Raw genomic sequence first — 24,158 nt, forward strand, 5'->3', positions numbered from 1 at the left:
CTATTTCTGTCATGTCTGTACATATCTTTTAACGAGCCTCATATGCTCAATTGTTCTGGTGCCCAGACGTCAGTTAGTCCTGCACACTTAGTTTGAAAAAAAAGAATTCTTCACTGTATCCTTCAACTTCAGGTGACCGTGTATGTTTCTTATTGTGCCTGGCAAGAAATTCCAAAGTTTTGCTACCTGAACTGAGAACACATTAGCACAAATTATCTTGTTCTTACTGGGGGGGATGGCAAGGTGGGTAGTTAGTTTTGAACGGAGTGCTCCGACGTGGGGCTATCTATGGAAGTTAGCTTGGAGGAACATCTAACCTTTCCTTTGGATAGAACTAAGCAGGATGCAGAGTGCCCTGTAGACCAATCATACATGTATATATACCCAGCAGAGTACAGGTGTGATGCAATTTCAGTTTATCATATGTGTTAGCTAATTAAAACCATACATACAGTTATAATGATTTACTAGAACAATTTCTGAGGAATTTCAAATATTTCACAAAGGGGGACGCAATAAAATTCTACAGGCGAAGTAAAAACAGCAAACAAACATAAAAATTATTTAAAAGCAGATTTCTCAGAGTTACAGAAATTCCCTGACTACATAGTATAAAGAATCTTGGCATAGTAGAGTTATGGCAATTGACACGAGTGATCATACATTTAAGAAACTTGTGAATAAATGCATGCAACAGAAAAGCAGGTTGGAAGATAAAACTACATTAACAAAACGATCACGTGGGTGGTTAGTAATAAACACATACACCATAAACATGGAACAGTCCTATTTTGAGGTAACACTGTCAGTGGCCCAACCGGAAGAAGCACTGTGCCGCTTGTGTCACCAGCATAAGAAACTTTTGTACACAGACTCTGTGTGTGCCCAAGCCTGCTAGTACATTGGAGGTCATTGTTGCATAAGGAGTTCTTAGCTTTAGGTGCTAGGTCCTGCAGGAAGCCGGTCGCACTGGCCCGAAACCCACACAAATCTATGCTGAATACACGCCTGGTGCCGTTTTTAGCAATTGTTTACGGACTATTCAAACAAACAAATCGCTATATGAATGCTGTCAATGGATTAGAAAGGGTTTATATATAATTTTTTTCAATTCACGGGGGGGGGGGGGGATTACTAGGGACAGAACAAGAGAATTATTGATGAATATCCCAGAGCCCCCTAAGAATTAATTAAAGGGTTAGACGATGATGATGATGAATAGCCCATTTCCGCTCACCGTTGGATGCTCTGATTGCACATCAAAAGCTACCTTTCCACAGATGGAATGAATGCTATCTTTGCCCAACCGCATTAATATTTACACCCAGGACCCAAGACTATCGGGCGGATAGGGTTGTGTTAACAACTTTGCCTTTTTGCAGAGTTCTGCCAAATGCTGCCACCAAGCACTTTGCAAATGCTATTTTTGCACAATTGCATTACATATGTTATGCTGTACAACTGCTCCAAGCTCGTTGCACTAGGCACATTTGACCAGCCACGGCGCGCGTAAACTGTCACTAGGCAGGTAGGAGATCTCTAGTAGGTTCAAACTGAATAAGTCTCCTTGCACAATTGCGTTAGTGCATTATTTAGGCACTTTGATAACGCCACTCTGCATGGTAGTGTTGATGTTTACATCAAGCATTTCTGATCATGATTTGTGCGCTTAACCCTAGCAGGTGATTCAAGATTTAATGTTTACACTGTTCTACAGGGCGCTCGTGTTTTGCGATAATATATTTATATTTGTAGTGTATGTTCTTTGTGCTTTTCTCGTGTACACATAAATGGTACAGGAAGGCTCAATATTTTATTCTGTTGTATGAACAGTGAGGCTCATTGATTGCTAGCTCACTCGTGTATGTAGATTTGGCTCTATGCGTCTGTGATGGACACAGTGGCACTTAGTTTACAGCAGAGATTCATTGATTTTATATGCATTGTGCTGGTTTTATGTTTATGGTTTTTATTAACTAAAAAACTAAATTTTGATTGTTTTATCTAATCTATATTGACAGTCCATTTAATTGAACAAATTCATGGAGTTTGTATAAAAGACACCAGAGCCCGAGTCTGGACATTAAAAGTGCATTGTCAGCATACAGAAAGCCTGTAATAGGCTTGGTACCAAGCTTGGAAGAGTGTACATTGACCTTCCCTAGTTCCTCTATTAGGTCGGCAATAAATATATTAAACAGTGCTGGGGCCAAAACACAGCCCTATCTTAAGCCAGTTGTGGTCTTGATTTTAGGAGTAAGGGTACTGCCATTTCCGATATTCACTTCAAGCCAGGTGTCCGCATATAAAGCCCTAATACATTTTTAAAGATTGGGTGCAATACCTCAATAATTTAATTTCTGCGGTGTACTCGCGGGTTGTGTACATGGATAAAGGTGAATCTTTTGACATTTGCAAAGTAGGAAAATGGGCACCGTTAGTTACAGGCCACTTGCATAATTTACCTGTGAAGTCACAAGGATGATAATGACATGCAGTTTCTGTGGGTATTCTCGTGTGGAAAGATGGGTTGCAGTGTTTGCATTGTGTGAAAGGACTTCTTGCGACTCCGTTCACATGTGGAAACAGGGATACGTTGGTGTACATAATCACTCCAAGACTTCTTACCTCACTTAATGTAACCGGTGAGGTCTCTGGTCCTTTGGGACAGAGTGTGGGTTAGCATATTTAATAAAATGTTAACCGGTAATAAACCCAGTTTAGGGACTGCCTAATTTAAAGGTGATGCAACACTCGCTGAGTCTAGACAAGTCTTTTGCATTTAGGATTTTATAGTTTCAGGATAATGTGTGCAACTGGTGTAGTTGTAGCAAGTTAGGTTTAATTAACGGATTAGGAGTTACAAGGGACTGAGTCAGATGCTGAATAGTGTTACTAATACAATAATTTGCCGACCTTTGAGATAGCAGATGATCTAGTTTAGGATACGTTCTCATAGCTTTTCCTGCCTCAGTAAATGAGGTGATCAAGTTTAGGATACTTCTTTGTAGCTTTCCTTGTCTCTATAATTTGGCTTTGTGGTGGAGATGGTTGTGTCAAAATCCAAGCACTACTACAAGAGTAGTAATGCGGTCCTCCATTATTTTTCAATGCCTATTTCAGATCAGCGCAAGTGGATACCAAGGTGAACCTGTGCCTCTGCTTGGGAGTAAGACAGATTCCCAGTCCGAGAGTATACTGCTCTCTTCAACAAAGGTAGCAGGCAACTTTCCTCCCCAAGAATGGGGCATAAGAGGGCAGCTTGTATTGGCAGAGTCAAAAAAGGTAGATGGGAATCATACACCTGCATGAATAAAAATATCTTGGTATCATCTTTATCTATCTCTGTGGTCTTTCTTTGCGTGTCAGTATGTTTAGTAAAGAGGACATTTTCAAAACACATTGAGTTAGCTCAATGGTTTCATAAATAATAACCCTTAAGCTCCAAGAAGATGATCAGTCTGTGATGTATGTTTTACAAAGGGTTACTACAACTGAGTGTGTGCATAGGGGGCCGCTTGATGCTGATGAAGAATTTTGGGGTGCACCCCGCTGCATACTTAGAGACCCCAGTCCAATGCATTTTCTGTTCTCTAGACCAGATAAGTCTCCTACCTATTCTGGCCTCCCGCTCTCTGGGTTGTAATTGTTTCCTCTATAATATAACCTTGTGCTCCAGTGTCTGTAGTTGGCTCTGTAATACCTTCCTGCTTTCAGGTTGTGGTGAGGACTCTCCACTGTATACTTTACTCTTCCGACTATATTGAAAGTCTCTTAGATGTGTAGTGATTGCCCTAGCAGGTTGCACATGCCTCTGGCAACTTAAAATAAAAGTAGTAAAAAAATAATGCGTTCTAGTTTAGCAAAGTGGTGTCTCATGAAAACTATTTCCTGTATGTGGAATGGCAGGGCAGCCAATACCGTTCACTAAAGATGCAAATACCACTGCTCTTTTGACAAAAAAGGCTATTGATTCCTTGGAATTATTGAACTGCTTGTGTGAAAGCGAAAGACTGAACCTGTTAAAAGGTGTAATTTACTGAATGAGCAGGTCCTTCAAGCTGTGTAGAGGTCTGAAATGATGGCCTCGCAGCTGCTGATGGAACTAACTGAAAACACTAGAGTGCACAGCTAATGTTTCCCGGCAAAGAGATGCGTAAGCAGGGATATAACTATCCAGACTGTACAAAGGTCACTACTTTAAGTCATGGACTTTATATCCCATGTACTCTTAATCCAGTCCTTAAGTATGCGACTGCTCACAATAGGAGAGGCAATATACTACTGATCGAGTTATGCAGGACACCTGAAAAATACTATATCGCCAACTAGGCTAGAACAACACGGACTCGTGGTGATTTAAGGTACTTGGGCGTTACCGAAAACTATCTATTTGAGTTGGCGCTTGAAATTGGTGAACACTGCAAAATCGTTGAGTGGCACGAACATGATGGATCTTCTAGTACAAAACACGGAGTACGTTAATACATAGCTATATGATCTTGAGCAACAACTATATTATCACACTGAAAAAGCTCTTTTTCTGCATTTGTATTGGGTGTTAATTCAGCAGATGTTCAGGATGTTGGCTACAGAATAAAACGAGCATTGGCCGTGCGCGACGCCATATGTGGTGGGGGAGGGGGAGAAGCGGGAGTTGTGTGCGCGCACGGCCAAAGCTTGGAAAACCAGCATTGGCCGCGCGATGCAGGCGGAAAAAGTAAAAGCTCCAGATGGCGCCTCGGGCGCTGAAAGCTGCCGGCTGCGCGCAAGCATGCTCGCCTGAACGCAAGCGCTAGGCCGTGTGGCAGCACTTTCAAAACCCGTACACTAAATGTCTCGGCCAGGCTAGCGCATGCGCTGGATCATGCGAGACCTAAAAATAAACTTGGTAAGAAATCAAAACTGAAAGAGGTTATCAATATTAGCTGCACTGGACATCACAAACGGCTATATTAATATACACAAAGTCTAATTTATGTAGATAAATCAATCTAGCTAGTACAATATGTGAGACGTTAGGCAGAGTAAAAATTATATTTATAACATGGTTAAAGCTTTGAAATATAGAAGCCTATAAAATTCATACCAAAGCAGAAATCACAGATTGCAGGACCTTTATTTTAAACACCATGTGAAAACGCAGTATGAAACGCAACACGATTTATCATAAACTGAATTAGGTTTGTGATCGACCTAAATGGTGCAAATAGAGGACTTGTCGTTGTGAGCTCTAGTGGTTAGCTGTTTGCAATGGCGCCCCGTTTCTGGTGTGATGAATTGCTGGTAATTGATTATTTGAGAGCCGTTTTATTGATGTGATGCAAACATGGGCTACTGATGTAATAATATTGCTTAATTAATTAATACAACTTTATAGAGCGCCTACCTCCCATTGGGGCCTCTTGGCACTTTAAGGTCTGGAATTAGCAAGGACCTTTTGACTCCTTATAAAAATACATAAAGGGGCTTTTAGTCGGCCCTCTTCATCCATTGGTCCGGTGTAGCATTGCTCACATTTTACTTCCACCCACGACAGTATATAGCATGGTACTATTGGACAGCCCTCTTCAGCCATTGGCTCCCCTAGTGTGAGTTACAGCTGCTTAATGCGAACCTCCACTGAATGGACAGACATTGAAATGCTAAAGAGGTCCATTGACCAGGATCAGGATACATTCGCGGGTGATAGTGCGCTATACAAATACACATCGCATTACGCCGATTAAATGGTCTGGTTACCTACGGGTGATGTACCTAACAACTAGTCAAAGCTGGACTTTCAAATGCAAAACTGAACTGAGAAGTTCAGTTTGAAATTAGATTAGAAGTTACATTGCATGTACTTCAAAACCAGATGTTGTGCTTATCAAGATGAAATAATTTTGCCCAGTGCACCACTGTGATTGTGCTACTAAGCAGTTTATTTCCCAGCTTCCCCAATATATACCTGTAATGATCTGGCAAACAGACGTCAAGGATCCATACTCCTTCTCTGCCTCTATTGGTGCAGTGTAACACCACATGCATGTGCACCCAGGCAACAATCAACTATGTTCTTTGACATGAAGAAGCAAGAGTACGTGATTTCGCGTGCATTATGTTTTCAGAAGAATTGCATCCAGCGTAATAAGTCACTGTTCTCTTCTGGCTCTTCCTTTGACAGTTCCTCAGAGAAGTAGGTCTCTGCTTACATTTTTCATGGAATTTAATGAGAACTGTAGACCATTAACGAGTTGCAACATGTATTTGGTTTCTGTCCATTACTCCTGAACCGATTGTATGTAGAGGAATAGACATGTGCCTCCTGCATTAGTATTGTAACACCATCCACTGAAAGAGTTTTCACTGTGGTTTCATAGGATCAGAGACCTTCTTAATAAAATGTTTTGTTGGATTAGAGGTGACTGGAGGTTCGGGCCAAGGCCTTTGCTTTGTTACAGATGACCTTTTTGCTGGCTATAGAACTCTGTGCACTTGTCCCCTGCAAACCAATGCTAAAATTCTTCTACTCCTACTTTGAACATGATGAAATTGGTATACCACTTATTGGCACCTTTACCTGGCTATAAGTTCCTAGTACAGAGATTCTCAAACGTTTTAGAACTACGACCCAATTAATAGAACTAACTTACTTTCGGGTCCTACCTAACTTTAATTGGATATTTTTTATGTACCTAAAGCATGGTGTGGTAGCGCACAGTCATTTAACGACAGCACATTTTCCGTTGAAATGGCCACTACATTTTCAAAGACACACAGCTTTACTGATAAAACTATATTACACTCAAATGATAATTTGTGGAAATCGGGTTTCAGTGAATAGTTATCCTTTGTGCATCACCAAGTAGTGTCTCAGAATTACAAACAATGTGCTTAATTTTTGCTTTCCTAACTGCTGAATATGTACAGTTCATTTGCAGTATTTACACTTTATTGTCTTACAACAAATGACATACTACAGCCTTTTCTTCCACACACTTGTACCCCAGCAAGCGTGTCACAGAATTCACTTTACTTTTCTTTCTCTGACTGCAAAGTAAAAGGAATTTGTAAACACCAATCCGTGAAGCGCAGCAAATTTAGCAAGATAAATACGGAATTTAAAGGCATCTTTATTTATTGTTTGGACTTTTGCACCACAATGAGCATAATGTCGGAGAGCTGCCACTCTTATTGTTTTTAATGAGGTGGATAGCCAGCCTGAATAAAAATATTTAGTTGGACTATCCCATCTTTTTTAGTCACTTTTTCACCACATCTACACCATCTAGACCCCTCGCACTCACTGCACCATACGGCAAGGAACAACAGATCTCTGTTAAAGAGCCCCTTTACGGGTGCCTGTCGGGTATTGCAGCACCAACCCGACGAGGAGCAGGTCCATATGATGAAGCATGACACCTAACTGGCTGGGTGTGAGGACTCTAGTTCCGACAGGGAGGATTCCCGTCCTTACGCTTCTCTATCCAACCCTCTTGACTCAAGCGCATAATCAGGGGTTGTTTCAACCCTTCCCTCATTAACCTCAATTTACTTGAGGAACTGCATACCTTTAGGTACTAGTATTTGACTTTTGCTACCCACCAAAAATCAGCTCACGACACGCCAGTGGGAAACACTACTCAAGTGTGTGGTAACCATAGTGTTATTAGGGCCTGTAAATTAAATGTCTCCAGTGGGCTGCAGCACTCCTTGTGCCAACCACTGCTATGACAGAGTACAGCATGGCCGTAACCCTTCCGCCAGTAGCCTGTTTTACAGTCCAAAGCCTTTCTTTTAAACATCACACGGTTGGCCCTGTTGCCCATCGGTGTGTGTGCATGATATTTAAAAGTAGGCCATTTAGAAGTCTCCACATGTCCTTATAGTAAATATGTATAAATGTTATTCTCACTGTAGCAAGGCTGGCTGCTTCCTTAAGGAAATACTGGATTACATTATAACTACATATGATGCAAATTTCGGATTGCTAACAGCTACAGAAATATTTCCAGGACTTTTTCATAGTTAAGCAAAATCCAATTTAATTGACTTTTGTCTAGCTATTACAGAAAAGCTACTTTAGAAACCTGACCGTTTGCCTGTCTAAAGCCTCTGGAGGCCTTGCTATAAGTATTCACCTGTCAACTGGCAGCTTAATGGCTCCCCTGGGTTGTATGGCCGAGGCACGCATGGTTAAACCACGCGTGGCTCTAATACGCAGCCCTAACCACGAGTGCTTCTTAACCACGCATTCCTTTACCATGTAATTTTGTCGTGAAGGCATGAATGGTAAGAGGGTATGCGTGGTTAAGATCACCAATCCACAACCCCGCTGCCCTAAGCCCTTAAATTCTAACCCCCTACCTTGCCCCCTGCAGTGAGGCCTAATACCAGTCCTGCCCTTAAAACTACCCCTCCCCCTGCCCTGAGGCCTAGAGCCCTGCCCCCTACCGTAAACGACCCCGACCTCCCTCTCCCCCCGCCCAGAGACCTAAAACGTACCCCCTCTGTCCATAAAACTACCCCAAACCCATACACTGCCCTGAGGCCTAAAATCCTACCCCCAATTAAAACGAGCATTGAAAATGCAATAGGTCTCGCCTTTGATTACGTTAAAGCCATTTGCTTTGCTAATGGTATTCTTTACCAAAGCAAATGGCTTTAACTTAATAAAAGGCGAGACCTATTGCATTTTTAATGCTTGTTTGTATCTCCACCCAGGGCTTTAAGTGAGCCGGATCCTGCCGGTGCTCAGTGCCGGCAATTCTAAAAAGCAGGTGCTAAGAGAGATCCATTTCGGACTCTCCATTTTTTGCCCTCATCCTTGGGTGGAAAAACAATCTTAGCTTTGTAGCAGTCTCACCCTCCACTGCTTTAATGTAACTTCAAAGAGACTGTTCTTTCAGTCTCATCGTTTCATTTCAGAACTGAAGCATTTTCAATATTCTATACAACGAAGCCATACAAGTTGCTTATTTATCTTATGCAACTAACACCGATTGACAAAGCAATAGTCCTGGCTTGTTGCAGGTGTAATGTTACTTGCATTATATATCTGAATGCAATGACAGGAGCATCAACACACCAGTCGGGCGGCAAGCAATGAAAAACACATATTTAGTGTAGGTGTTTTTAAGCTACGCCCTTAATTACATCGGCCACGCCCCTTGGAGAGACCTCACAGCTTTTTCATCCCACTCAAAGCCCTGCTCCTACCACAAAGTACGTGCTAAAAAAACCTCTGCCCGAGAACGGACGGAATGTCACATTTAAATTCACATAGGGTCACGTGAATCAACTCGTGAAAATTAGGGGAATTAATCTCCAATGCGGTCACGTGGACATCCTCGTGACTTGCTACGTTGTAGCCGCAACAGACGTAGAATCATGGTTTAAGGAAGCACTAGGGAGCGTTTATTGTTCCTTTCACTAACACATATGCCACAAATGCATTTGCTGGCGCTCACGGGTGCAGTGGACAGTGGTTGTAGGTAAAAGAGGTGCGACTAGTGGCGCCCAAAGGTCCTCCAGTTATTGGGCTGGGGTTTACCTGTGGTGGTATTAATTGTAGTGGGTGATGCTTGCAAGCACTCTAGGCGCTATTGGCGCATGCAAGGCACTGCAGGTGGAGTCAAGTGGTGCTTGCTGGTGCCTTGGTGTCTTAGGGGCACACAGTTGTTCTAAAAGGTGCCTTGGTTGCAGTTATGGGTGTTTACATGCACTGCAGGGGCAGTTGGTGCTCAAAGATACCCCAGGTGCATCTTTTAGTGCTCACGGGCACTGCAGGTGCAGTTGGTGGTGTTCGCATGCGCCTTGTTCGCAGCTGCGGTTGATTCTGTTGAGGAGAAAAGAGAGGGTCCCTGAAAGTAGGCATGAAAGTGTGGAGCAAAAAACATTCGCGAGAGAGAGAGAGAGAGAGAGAGAGAGATAGATGATGAAGAGGAAAGCTGGGAGAACACAAAGTGAAAAAATAATTAATAGAGAGGAAGCCAGGGAGGAAGCCACTATACGGCAGAGAGGGGTAGGGAGAAGGGAGAGGAAAGAGTTAAATACAGACAAAATGAAAGATAATAGAAAGAAAGAGAAACGCAGAGAAGAGATGATAAAGAGAAATATTTGGTGTAGCAAGGAGAAATAGAAGCGCTCTGATACCTGATACCTTCGGGTGAAGTTCGCGCTGTAAAAACAAGGCAGCATGACGAAGCTTCTGATAAGAAGCTTGGTTGCCATGAAAATAGAAAGCTATTGCCACAAGATGGCGTCGGACTGTCCACTGTCCGTACGTGCACACGCATGCTGTTAGGTTTGGACAAATGGCGAGAGCAGCCATCTTTGTCCATCCCTGCGCGTATATGTAAGGCTTTCAGAGAATCGATTGCAAAAGGCACTCGCATGGCGAGAGCAGCGCATGCGCTGCTATAGCCCGGCGAGACCTAAAAACAACCCTGATCCCCCTCCGCTCCCTAAAAGTGACCCCCACCCCAAAAAATTGCCACCCCCCTCAACCCGGCACCAGCCCCACTTACCACTCCTCATCTGGAGCTTCCTCTTCTGACGCTTCCTCTTCTTCTCCCCACCCATCCTGAACACTAGACCACTATCTGCCTTAACCACGCATATGCTTGGTTAAGGCCGATGCGTTGTTCAGGCAAGTGAGGTTGCGCTTGCATTGTTTCGGCACGTGTGGCTCGGCACGCGTGGTTCTGTCTGTTCCCTGCTCCCCTGTGGTCAGGTGCGAACTGCTCTGAGGACAGGGACCATAACTGCCAAGGTTTCAGATTCTTATGTGTGATATATTTTCATAATTTCTGTGTTATTATGAGTGACATTTCAACAACGAGGGACACTTTCTCACGAGCAAAATCAAGCATTAAAGACGAGGGAAACACATATACATATCTGAAATTACACCCATTTAAGTAACGAGAAACTCTAAGAAGATCTTAAAACTGCTGCAAAGCTCCAGAAATAGAAGGGCACTACACTAGCCTATTTCAATGGCTCAGGCAAACAGCAATTTATACATGGCAGTTACAGAAGTGTTTAAAAAGATGTAATTAATGATTATAGTAAATATATAATCCGCTCTCTCAGGTACTTACTGATTATGCATCATCATCACTGCGCAGCTAAGCCCTGTTGGGTCCTCCTCGCATGTGATACTGCTGCCACGGTGCCATCAATCATGTAACCGGCGAGCATAGCAGCTTCTATATTGCTGCACCCACTTTCATGGCGACTGGCCCCGAGGCGCCGCCTCAGTGACTCGTGAGTAAGCCGCTCAGGGCCTGTCTGTGGCTGAAGGGTGCAGGCGGGATCCCATCCAGATTAGATTCATGACTGATTATGCATCATCATCACTGCGCAGCTAAGCCTTGTTGGGTCCTCCTCGCATGTGATACTGCTGCCACGGTGCCATCAAGCATGTAACCGGCGAGCATAGCAGCTTCTATATTGCTGCACCCACTTTCATGGCGACTGGCCCCGCGGCGCCGCCTCAGTGACTCTTGAGCCAGCCGCTCAGGGCCTGTCTGTGGCTGAAGGGTGCAGGCGGGATCCCATCCAGATTAGATTCATGATTTTTACCCCCTGCGGCGGTGTCAGCAGCTCTCAGCCTGGCTAACCCTGCACTAATGACAGCGAAAGTCATCCGCAGCCGGCGTTGGAAATTGCTCACCTCATCTCCCCCCACCCTGCTGTGGCGAGAGCGGGAAGAACTGCGCATTTTGATTTCAAGAAGCATGGGCGGCAGCAGGAGGATGGACCCTTGGCTCACCTAGCCTATTGAACTGTGTCTCACTATCAGTCTACTTCACCATTAGACACTGATTGTGATGTCAGTTTAAGTTGGGCATCACATGTGTCGGCCCGGGGTTGTCTCTCTACATCTTGGAAACATTGTAGCAGTATTCACAGAGCTGCGAGCAGATCTAGCCAGCCCCCTTAGCCTCTACCGCTCGGGAGCAGTGCACACCGCACTGACAGCCACTGGAGCTCAGTTGATAATGTGCATTATAGCAACGTTCCGCTTGGCAACTGAGATTGTGCTATAGTGCATGATTTTCCATTTCAGTGCGGTGATGTAAACAACCACACTGAAATGCGCAAGTCTAACGCCTGATGTGTGGTAATTGGCAGGACTGAGGGACAATGAGCCTTGGGTGTGGGGAGGTGTTGTCCTCCCCTTTAGGGAAAGGCCTAGAGGCTGTGCCCAGACTCTTGGTGCACTTCAAAGGGGCTTCCCCTGTTGCAGGCAGATGTAGCCTACACTTAACGCCTGCCTTCCCTTTTGTCCTTCTTGTGAGCCAAGCCCCAACTCCGGTGGGAGGGAGAGCTTCCCCAGAACTGGTTTAGAGTGACCACAAGGGTGGGGCTGTGAACATCCTTTTTGTCATCAGTATGTAAAATCCTGCTTGAATGTTATATCCTACTTGTAAGGACTGCCGGGGCTTAATATCTAACATTTGGGGCATACTTCAATGGAAGGAAACAGAATGCCAAACCACTTTGTGTATATCCACTACCTGGTTGCTGAAAGCTCAGCTTGGATTTTACCAGATTTGTCTCTGAATTTGTTGAGGGTACAGGGACTGGATTTTAGTGTTTAGTATGGGAGGACACTAGGATTATCATAGTACACTCTCCACATGCACCACCTGTTCTCAGAGCTTAAGTTTGGTGGGACCAGCTCTCTTGCACCCAGTTCAAAATAGTGGACTCAAAGGGTCATAAGGCTGACTTCCTCTCAAAGTTACACATACACAATTAGCTACAAGAGACCTTGTCTTGCAACGGCCCAGCTGACCAATAGCAGCTGGACCTGGGCAGGACCCTCCTGTTGGCCTCTGCCTGCCACCCTGTGAGTCTCTAAGTACCTCCTGTGATGTCCTTGTGGGCTTTAGAAGTGTACTGTGGTAGAACGGGACTTAAAGGACTAATGTCAGAAGGTAAAATCTTTGACCAGGGCAAATCTGATCAGTGTATCCGACCCACGCTTCATCATGGTCCGCGTTAAATTGCGCCTGGAGCATGTTCTCCAGTGACCATTGACTTTCAACAACACTTTGTGTTTCTTGGCACTATTTCTACTTAAAACTTAAAGCATTCATATCTCTGGTCACCTTCTTGAATATTTGTCATTTTGTTTATTAAATATTGATTTTTATGTTTTATTGTTTTGCATTTCGACTTTATTACTGTTATAGTGCTGCATAAATACTTCACACATTGCCTCCAAGTTAAGCCTGTCTGCTCTGTGCCATAGCCTTCAGAGGGTTGAGCTCTGGTTTATTTAAAGATTTTAGTGGTTCACCCTGACCAGTACTGTGATTATAACGTGAGATGGGTACTTACCCCTGCGCTAATAACCCAGTATCTTACAAAGGTTATAAAATTGAGAAGCTGTTTTCTGTTTCCATCTATCCGAGACCAGGTAGATCCCGAGGCCAGTGACTTGTTTAAGGTGGTACTCGATTACCATCATAACTGATGCTGGGTTACTTGTTCAGTGCTAGGCAGTGGTGTTACCATAATGGTGCAAAGTGCAATACTCAACTGTTTATTACGTACTACTGTATAATAAATTGATGTTCTAAAATTATTCTTTTTGTTCTCCCATCTCACAGCATGGAACAGACACAGCTGTTGGACTGGGACGAAACACTGCTCAGCTCCAATGGTTCAGAGTTTAGCCAGGAGCCGGTTGGGAAGCTCCGCCTTTGCAGCAGTGCACATGGACCAGAGCGAGGTGGGTGCCAGGGAACCGAGGTGCCATTGTCCTGATTAGATAGGCTAAAATAACCTACTATTCAGCACAAGCTCCCCCTTTCACAAATTGAGTCGAATGTTGTACACCATTTTTCCAGTCTGCTACCTTTTGACATCTTAAAGATAATCACATCTTTTCCTTGTTCTGCAGGTTGTGCAGTAACTCCAGATTGTACCTTTTTCTGTCTTCTTAGAAGCTTCTTGTTCAGCAGACCTAATTAATACCTGTGTGAGGAGGGAACACAGCATGAAAATAAACCGAACTATACCCTCAAAATACAAGGAAGGAAAAAACATCCTCTGTATACCATGCGAGGTATCCTAACACCCTTCCAGCCCCCCCCTATTCCCACAGTGTGTGGGCATTGGCCTATATTTGTAGGAGGAGGCTGTGTTATCCATGGCATCAGGTATCCAGAGAATGTCTGCCAGAAACCTCTGAGCAGCATCTGTAAATGTGTCTCTCACTTCTGGACCAGCTTCAGCCTGGCCTGAGCTTAAACCATATCTCATTCAAAAGATCCTGATGAGCTTACTTTAGTTCTTGCACCCTAACTGGTTTCTTGTGCTCTGGTCAGAAAAAGGTAGAGCTTTGCTCTTCTCCATGATAGACTTCCTTTGTAAGCCCTCAAGTTCCAGGGATCGCTCCTTTGGGCTCAGCAACTCTACCAGGAGTTGTCTCTAGTGGATAGTCACACCACTTTAAGAACACTGAGAGCATCTAGAGAATCTCCTTCATGCACCTCCCCTGGCAGAAATGCTTGCACTACTGCCATCACATCGCCATCCACTAGGCTAGCAGGTAACTCCAGATGCACAGTTTTAAAACCCCCGTCAGGTGCCCAAGTCTCTCCTTATCACATGCAGCTGATGCACCACCCCCAAACCTAGGTGTACTACCTCCTAGTTGTGCTTGCATTTCCTCCAGTTTGCTGTCTGCCCGCAAAAACACCTTTTCCACATTACTAGCACTCATTTGTAAATTCTTAATAGCAAGTTGCTCCAAGCTCTCCATCACTCCTAGTACGAAGTTGTTTAGGAGCAAAGAGGTCACTTTTCTCTCTCTCCTGGACCTGCGTTTCTTGTCTTTCTTAGCCTCTTCTCGGGTGTGGTGCCCTGCTGACAGAAAACAATTTCCAAATAATCACTCTATGCAACACTGCAGATTCGGACAGATCAACAAACTTCAGGACCACCACTTGTCCTGCCCCTCTCTGCCCCCAGCCTTCCTCCTCCACACTGCTGTAATCCTTGATGTGTCTGGCGATCCTAGAGTACCATTACAGAATATTCCAGCAAAGTCCAGCACTATGTAAAACAGTTCACTGTGGACCAGGGCCTAGGGGTAATTTCAGGCAGACTATGATGGAGCAAAAGTCCGATACAGCAAGCGGGTTCCCCCGTCAAAGGTTTTACCTTCAGACGTAGTCTCCAGCTGCTGGGAAGCTTCTTCTGGTCTCTCCAGCAGCCCCTAGCTCCTCCTGGCAGGCTTCTGGTCACCAGATCTCTCTCCAGCCAGCAGGACCTAGACCTCTTTAGAAAAATTGGCGTCAGGTGTCCTGCTTCTGGGTCCCTGAAACAGGTAAATAGAAGGCCAACTACTTGACCGTTGGAGAGCAGTTCTAGTCCCTTGGTGCCATCTTTATTCGGAAACCTTAGTTCGAGTCCTCTTCTTCCAGCAGAAGTCAGGATTCCTCTTACAGCATGGTTGCCTATTTGATAAAAAGTAGTGTTGCGTCCACGAATGTTCTGAAGAGGTGGTGGTTGAGGTGTCAGATTTTTCCTATGCACTTGTTAGTAATTGGGGAAATTGTACCACCTAATCAAAACAATTTTTTTTACTCCTCCCACACTTTTTTACAGCACTTCCTTTTTGCCTTACTATAATAAATTACCCAGGATCCACTGTTTCCACATGGTAGGATGCAACTGGCAAAACACAGACCTGTAGTAGCTTTTTGGCCACTGGAGTCAGACCATGTAGGAGGGTCCTGGGGATGAATTGGAGAATCCCTCTGTGGCATCTCCATGTTAAGAGGTAGGGCTAGTGGTACTCTTTGTTCTGCCAACTGTTCCTGTCCACTCCCAAAGAGCTAATTCTTGCCAGGTGTCAGCTGTTAGCACCAACTGGCCTTTTTTGGGCTCAAAGGCAAGCCATTGCTCTCTGAGCCAGGGTCTTTAACTCTCCTAGCCAAGAATGCATATTCCAGCTCTGGAGGTGTGATGCGTGGATCCCACCCCGCCTGCTCTGTGATTGGAGACCAGCTGTCTTGGAAGGGCCTGTGAATGGCATAGTCAGGTGCATACAAGGTTCTCAGGTGGGGTCGTGAGGAGGGGGAAGACAGTCGATTAGCGGGTTTTTCATCTCACTGCTCCAGCCCATCGTACCCTTCCCCTTGCACTTCCTCACGTCTGAAGCACTGGTGGTCCCTCTCTCCCTTTTTCCCCGGAGGTTTCAGAAAGGGTAAATCTACTCACGGTTCCTTCGTTTGTCTCTCTTATTTTGTGTCGCTCTGAGGAGTTGCGGGTTACCTATAGGCGGAAGAAGACCAGGAATGAAGTCACCCCTGAACTCTGCTGAATTCAGAAGATAAGCAACGCTGACCGGCCAGAAACCTCTGTCCTTCCAGAATAAGACGTATTATTCCCATATGAACACTGATATACGTATATAAGACGCCATTGACCCTTGCCTCTGGTGGGGACTACCTGTCCCGTCAGCAACCTGTGCACCCAGCGCCTCCTCCAGGAGGGAGGAGCTTCCTGACTGCAGCGCTAAATAGCGCAAGCCCTCAGCTTTGTGGCTAGCTGCTGCTTTAGGATCCCTGCTGACAGGGGTGATTTCCTCATATGGTTGGATTAGTCCTCTTTATATGCTGAATACTATACCTAATCCTCCCATTGAAGTCACGGCTAATAATCATTCAAACCCCCCAATTGTAGGTGGTCCTGGCCCACATGGTGTCCCCCCAGCCCCTCAGAGATTGGGTAGATAGCAATTATTCCACCATTCACCAACAGAGACATTCTACCCCCCAATCTCTCTACATCTACCACCGGAGGCCACCCCTTATACTGTTGTTCTGGGGAATGTCCCGGAGCTCGCACCACAGGCAAGGGAAAACTGGTCCATCCTACGCAATAAGGCCCTACACTTTCTTAGTTCAAGAACTGGGCTAACAAAAGACTTGTTTACTGAATTTAAAATGGTGCGCAGGGTTCCTTGGGTGGGGAAGTCTCAGAAAATACTTAGGGGGGATTGTGTGTTGTTGGAGTTTCAGATCACCAAGCCTGGTACAATACATCTTGTCGAGGGCAGGGCATCGCGTTGTAAGGGATTCCATTTCCGTATTACCATTGGGTTTCTTTTACCAACCCACCTTTGAACCTAGTGGTGCCAATACGAGAGGGACTCCTAAAACACAAGGGTTGTCTGAACACTTAGTCCCCGTGAGTAATCGACTCGATGCCCTTTCTACTCTGGATAGTAATGACTGACTCGGCTGCGAAGGGGGGACTGTAATAACTATAGCAAGCTCAACAGAGGGGTACGGGGGATTCGACAAGGTTCCCCAACCAGAGATTCTTTTGATAGGCTTGCATTACGGTCTATGCAGGTACCCGGGGCTGTGGACCTTTCATTGGGCTCCTGGAACATCGCGGGGCTTTTGCCCAAAACTGAATCCAGCGACTGGACAACTTTCATTGACCAGCATGAAATCTGGGTATTCCAGGAGACATGGGCCATGGATCAAGTCCATCACCCTGAGTTTCTTAACTTTTCTAAACCAGCACTAGGGGGGCGAAAGGGGAGGTGAGCTACACTGTCAAGGATGTATTTATTGACAGCCCTGATATCTTGGCCCTTTGTTTACGCTCTGGCCATGCTAGGGATATTTTGCTAATCAACATCTATGCAAGAGGCCAACCGGGGGGCAGGCGATCGGAGACTGTTGAAATCCTCGATGGGTTTCTGGACAGTTGGAAAGTAGGGCACCATTTGATCATAGCGGGGGATTTTAATTGTTGTTTTGAACCCCTTGGCTTTGAGGATGGTAATCTAACCTCCGACGAGGACTCCCAATGGGAGATCCCCTCTTTAGATCTCAGACCAATTAAAAAATGGACTGAAGCTGCTTTGCAGCTTAAGGGGATGTGTCTGGAGAAGGGAGTAAGAGCAGCAAATGGTAGGACCCAGTCGGGTCGGATGGGTGCACCTACTTATAACAATGGCCTAAGATCAAGTAGGATAGATTACATCCTTGTTAGTGTCGATTTTTGGGTACACTTATATGACATGACGGTCGTTGAGCGGGCCGAAAGTGATCATGACCCACTAGTACTATCAAGCTTAATAGCCTTATTGACTCTATGCAGAAAATAATCACTAGATTGGTCCTTAGTCGAATCCAAGCGTGGATTGAGGGGAATGAGATTTTGTCACCTTTGCAGGCAGGCTTTCGCCCTTTTACCAGCACCATTGACCAGGTTTTTAGGTTCATTATGTTTTACTGGAAGGTAGTCATTATAGGAGGAGGGTCCCTATATGCAGCCTTTATTGATAAGTCTGCTTTTGATCTGGTGCCACGTAATAAAATGTGGCACGCCTTTTTGGAAGTAGGGATGCCCCAGGAGCGATTAGCCTTGATAATTAAGTTGCACAATACGAACTATACTCAGGTGTGGTGGGGCTCAAAGGGAGAGATTACAGCTAGTTTCCCTGTCGTAAAGGGTGTGCGCCAAGGATGGGTCCTGGCGCCGACATTGTTCTCCCTGTTTATCAACAGGGTGGTTCAATACTATTCCACATACCACACAGACGCCCCTAGCTTGGGGGGGCTTAGGATGCCTTTGCTCATGTTCGCGGACGATACCCTGATACTATCTAAGACGCAGAAGGGACTACAGGCTGCATTGTCAAGGTTCGAGGAGTTCTGCCGCGACCATGAGCTCGTGGTTAATGTGGACAAGACCAAGTTTATGGTCTTTCACCATCATAAGACCATTCAAAGCACTGTATTCATGAACAATGCCCTTTTGGAACAGACAGAAGCCTTTGCATACCTGGGGATCCCTCTGGGTAAGAAACTTAGCAGGAAAACACACATTGATCTTTTAGCTCTGAAACATGCCCAGCTAGCAGGAGCCCTTGTTAAAAAACACAAGCTTTCATTTACCAAGCCTATGGCCCCTGTTTTAAAGTTATATAATACCAAGGTTATTACTTCAATTCTATATGGAGCGGAACTATGGGGTTTCGAGAACATTTCTTCCTTGGCACAAGCCCAGAATAAATTTGTCAGAGCTATTACGAGTCTCCCCAATCCACTCCACTATTGCCTCTTTTTTTGGATCTGGGTTGCTTTCAAATTGAGGATTTAGCTCGTTTTAGACCAATAGCGTTTTGGCGGCGTCTTTGGGTTACCCCTGAGCTTTCCCAATATGCGAAATCCCTTATTTATTTCAGGGGGGTTGGCTGTACTGGGAAGATTAAATGGTTACAGGATGTAAAAAACTCCCTGTGTGGGATGGGAATGAGTGGCCTGTGGACTCATCCTGATGAAACTCCATTTCCGTCCAAAAGGGAACTCAAGGCCGCCTATTGGGACATGGTCAAGAACAAGTATTTTCTTTCTTCCACTAGGTCTACCTTATCCTCGGACTATTTGATGCATGACCAGGATTTTGTATTTGAAGCATACTGGGATATTATTTCTAGACCGGTGGATAGAAAACTATACCATCAATTTAGGGTTGGTTCTCTTCCAATCAACGCCTTTACTTCTAATTGGCGGTCGAATGGGTCTGACCATTGTCCCTTCTGCCCAGCTTCGCTGGAATCCATATCCCATTTCTTGTTGGTGTGCCCGGCTTATAATTCCCCCAGGGTCAAATGGCTTAATCCAATTTGTACGAACATGGGTACCAGATCGGCCATGGTGGCATTAAGGATTCTGCGGACATCTATTGATGTTCCTATAGTTGTAGCTGTGGCAAAATTCCTGAGATGGGCATGGCTTATTCGCTGCAAAAAACTAGGAGAAAAGCAGGCCTAGTTGTAGCCACAACAATGTGATATAACTTCAGTATGGTTTTATTAATTAACTAATTTTTAGTCACATGATTAATTGGTTTTATACTGTATTTTTGTATTTACATGGTTTTATAGTGGTCCTTGGCTGCTTATTATTTTCATCTGATATACATATTGTATTAATCACTGATTTGATATTTTGTTTTGATTGCTCATATGGCACTGTGTTTTTACTCAAAAAGCCTCTTTTGAGCTTTTTTGTATGAATTGTCTTTTATGATTATTTTCATCGAAATAAAGACTTAATGAAAATGAATAGAAGACCTCAATTACATCTTCAAATCAAGCAGTACTACTAAAGCGGCCCTTTCTTCTGATCACTGCGCTTGTCCTCTCCTAGATAGCTAGTTCCTGCTAAGGTTTCATCAGTTAACATCCGTTGGCCTTTCTTGGGCTCAGAGGCAGGTCATTGTTCTCTGACCCAGAGTAGTTAGTTCTCACAGCCAAGGATGTACTCCAGCTCTGAATGTGTGATGAGTGGCCTCAGCCCAGTCATCATCTGTCAAGTCAGGGATATCTTCTTGCCACGCTCTTCTAGTCTTGTCAAGTGTTGTCCATGTATGAGTCATCGGTGTTTGGTATATTTGCCTGATTTTATGTAAGCCCAGATCCCCCATCAGTAGGCGACCCTCAAGAGGATGAAATTCCGGTAGGGGCTCTAAAGCATGAATCAAGGGGCTCAAAGCATGGCGTAATTGGAGATATTTGTAAAATTGTGTCCTATGTAGTTGGAATTCTACTTGTAGCTGTTGAAAAGATTTCAATGTAGTGCCTCGCATTACATCACCCAGGGTAGATATCCCTAAGTCTCACCCACGGAACCCCCTCAGGGCTGCCACCGGACGGAGGTATGTGCCATGCCACAAAGGAGTTGCCTGGGTTAGGGTCTCGTACCACACCATCTGTCTGACCGTATACCGCCAAAGCTGTATCACCACTGTACTCGCCTGGGGTAGAATATCGAAGTTTCTGGAGCTATATAGGAGCTGGAGAAGGGGAGCCCCTTCCATTGCCGCGTGTTCGAGCGCAAAAGCCGTGTCAGTTGCCGATTTGTACCACCATTCGTTTATTATCAATATATGGGAGGCCACATAGTATGCATAAATATCTGCTGCCGCAATACCCCCGGAGTATGTGGACTGTGCACAGGTGTGCAGCGCTAACCTGATCGCCCCTCAGTTCCAGAGAAATGTATTGTGTATGGCCTTTACTTGTGCGAACCAGGATCGCAGAATTTTTTAAGGGAAGTTTTGTAGTCTGTAGAGAATTCTGGGTAGAGAAACCATCTTAAAGATGGCTGACCATCCATATAGTGAGAGTGGAAGAGAAGACCATATTGTCGTTTCGCTATCTAGACTCGTAAGTAGCGGGTTGATATTATTTGCCCATAAAATCTTAGGGCATGGCGACACGAAGATGCGCAAATATGTCAAACCTCTCATTGCGTGCGACAGCTGTATCGCCAAGATGCCCCGCCCCTGGTTACCGCATGCTGGGAAAAGCACAGATTTAGCAGGGTTGGTGTGCAGACCAGTAGTTTCTCCAAACAAAGGATTTTTAAGATACGGGGCCCCGAAAACCACAGGTCCGTCATAAAGAAAATGACGTCATCCGCGTATAGTGTGATGCAGTCTGATCTTGCCGCCAAAGGTTCCACTGCTAGGGCGCACAACAGCGGGATGGGGGAAACCCCGTCTCGTTCCCCTGTGAATTGGGAAGGGGTCTGAGTGATGTCCGGCTATACGAACAGATGGCATTAAGTTAGTCTACAGTAAACGGACATATGCTATAAAGTGAGGGACAAAATTTACTGCTTCAAGTAATTTGAATAGATAGACCCAGTCGAGAGAATTGAATGCTTTGTCTGTCAGCTAATAGTATAGCTGCCGGGCGCCCCAACGCTGGAGCCATCGCTATGGCATTATGTACTCTTCGTATGTTGTGACGAGAAGCCCGATGAGGCTTAAAGCCGGATTGGTCCGGGTGGATTAAGTCCGACACACAAGTCCGTAGGCGACCAGCCAGGACCTTCCCTAATAGTTTAAGCTCAAAGTTGATAAGAGAGATGGGGCGGTATGATGAAGGGTCCTTTTCGGAGGGCAACTAGGTTTAAGGAATAAGACTATACCTGCATGACTCCAATACCGGGGTAATATACTTTGTTCTTGGGCATCATGTATTGCTGCCAGCAAGTGGGGGCCTAATACTCGGCCTCAGGAACTCCATAGGGAATCCATTGGGTCCGGGGGCCGCCCTGGGCACATAGCATGCAAGGCCCCGCTCTGCTCGTCAATGGTGATAGGGGCCTCTAGTTGGTCCCACACATGGTCCGTGTGCCTTTGAGGTGGGATATCTATAAGGAATTCCGCTATTTGGGCCTCTGAGAGCTACTCACGATGCTCGTATAGTGAGGAGAAATGCCGTGCAAATTCCTGAGCCACCAGTTCTGGAAATGAACATAAGACCCCCTCGGCATCACGTATGGTGGAGAAAATGAAGATTTTAATCCCAACCTACGGCTATTACGGAAACGTTTAGCCAAGTCTACTCAGTGAAATAACGTTTGGGTTTTATTTCACTGTGATGACACCCTGACCCCAGTATGTCCTATATTTATATATAAATATATAGGATTAGGCATTTTCCATGCATGTGTCACTGCAGTGCATTTAAACTGCAGCCTAGCCAAAGCACAGAAGTGCTCTTCACAGAAATATATTTTGGTCCCCATGTGGATTGTGTAAATCTACACTGCAGCCTACTTATTGTATTGTAATTGCATGAGTGATGTAATATGTAAAGTCTGAAGCAGTGCATTGCGGGGGCATACATTATAGTTAGCTCAGGTAACTATAACTGCTGAATTTCACTGGTTTTGTATGAGGGAAATCGGAGCCGAACGTACGTCCTGGTAACCTTTGTTTTTTCCTATGTATGTATGTATGTGTATATATGTTTGTATGTGTGTGTGTGTGTGTGTATATGTGTATATATATATATATATATATATATATATATATATATATTCACTGAAAAAAAACATAGGTTTCAGAGACGTTATAGTTAGAAATTAGCATTTAAAAACTCTTTGAAATTCCCTGAAAAAACCATAGGTTTCAGAGACGTTATAGTTAGAAATTAGCATTTAAAAAACCTTAGAAATTCACAGAAAAAACCATAGGTTTCAGGGGTGTTATAGTTAGCTGGCCATTTCACTCGTACGAAACCATAGAAATTCCTCCGTTATAGTTAGTTCTGCTAACTTTAACTCACGCGCACGCAATGCACTGCTGATGAGGTCACATATTGCATCATTCATGACCTGTTTAGTGACATCACTGAAGACATCACTGGTGACATCACTGAAGACATCACTGATGACATCTCAAATGATATCACTGATGACATCATCCAGTGAATGTGGTTTAGTTTGAAATTTAAATATGTATTTTATATATATATATATATATATATATATATATATATATATATATATATATATATATATATCCTACTGGCGATAGCCAGTAGGTAGTTATAGTTAGGACCACGTTTCCATAGGAAAACCTCAACATTCTATTTTGAATAACTTTGGCGCCGGTCGACGAATCCTCGCAAATTTTTCAAAATAGGTGGGGCGCTACGCTCCGCTCCTACCCTGAAAGTCTCGGGGGGATCCGTCAAGCGGGGGCTGAGATAAAAGGGGGGTCCCAAAACGCGTTTTTCCCATGCATTTTTCCATAGGACCTTTAGAACGAGCTACAGCCCGAACGGCTGAACAGAATTACTCAAAATTTGGCAGAGAGGTAGTCCCTAGGTCAAGGAAGTGCCTTTTGTAGGTTTGGTGTAAATCTGTTCAGTAGATTCTGAGAAAATAGCCTTTAAATCAATATATATATCTGAGCCAGCTTACGGTACGCTTACCGTACGCTTACGGTAAGCGTACGGTGGCGTGCGCGAGCGCGATTCTGATTGGCTCTTAGATCTTAGTAAACATTCGAATCGGCCGAAACCAGGAAGCGGCGGCCGCCATTTTGTCTCTCGCACTGAGAGTGATTTTTAAAATATCAAGCCCAAAAACATGTAAAGGGGCTGTTTTGACAACTCCCTCCCACATAGTCATGTTGAGGGAGTCCCCAAACATCCCCCAAGTGCAAAAACGGTTTTATTTTTTTTTCGGCAATTTCGCGGGGTACGCTTACCGTACGCTTACCGTAAGCGTACGGTAAAAAAATAAAAATAAAAAAAACACTATCCACACTTACCCCACCCCCTGTGCTTTTGGTGGCCGAAGGCCACCAAAAGCACAGGG

The 24,158-nt window shown here is 44.6% G+C and overlaps 1 protein-coding gene across 7 annotated transcripts in view; it reads left to right on the forward strand.

Annotated features, from left to right (window-relative positions):
* Positions 1-24,158, forward strand: part of MDC1 (mediator of DNA damage checkpoint 1) — a 212,987-nt gene that overhangs the window by 39,452 nt on the left and 149,377 nt on the right. For all 7 annotated transcript variants that reach the window (XR_014962557.1, XM_085609059.1, XM_085609185.1 and 4 more), the window contains exon 2: positions 13,611-13,732. Coding sequence is in view for 6 of the 7 variants with exons in the window: in XM_085609059.1 (XP_085465185.1) it covers positions 13,612-13,732 (121 nt within the window). In the remaining variant the exon portion in view is untranslated. The remainder of the gene's footprint in view (positions 1-13,610; positions 13,733-24,158) is intronic.

This window comes from Triturus cristatus, chromosome 1_1 (assembly GCF_964204655.1).
Source record: "Triturus cristatus chromosome 1_1, aTriCri1.1, whole genome shotgun sequence".
NCBI lineage: Eukaryota > Metazoa > Chordata > Amphibia > Caudata > Salamandridae > Triturus > Triturus cristatus.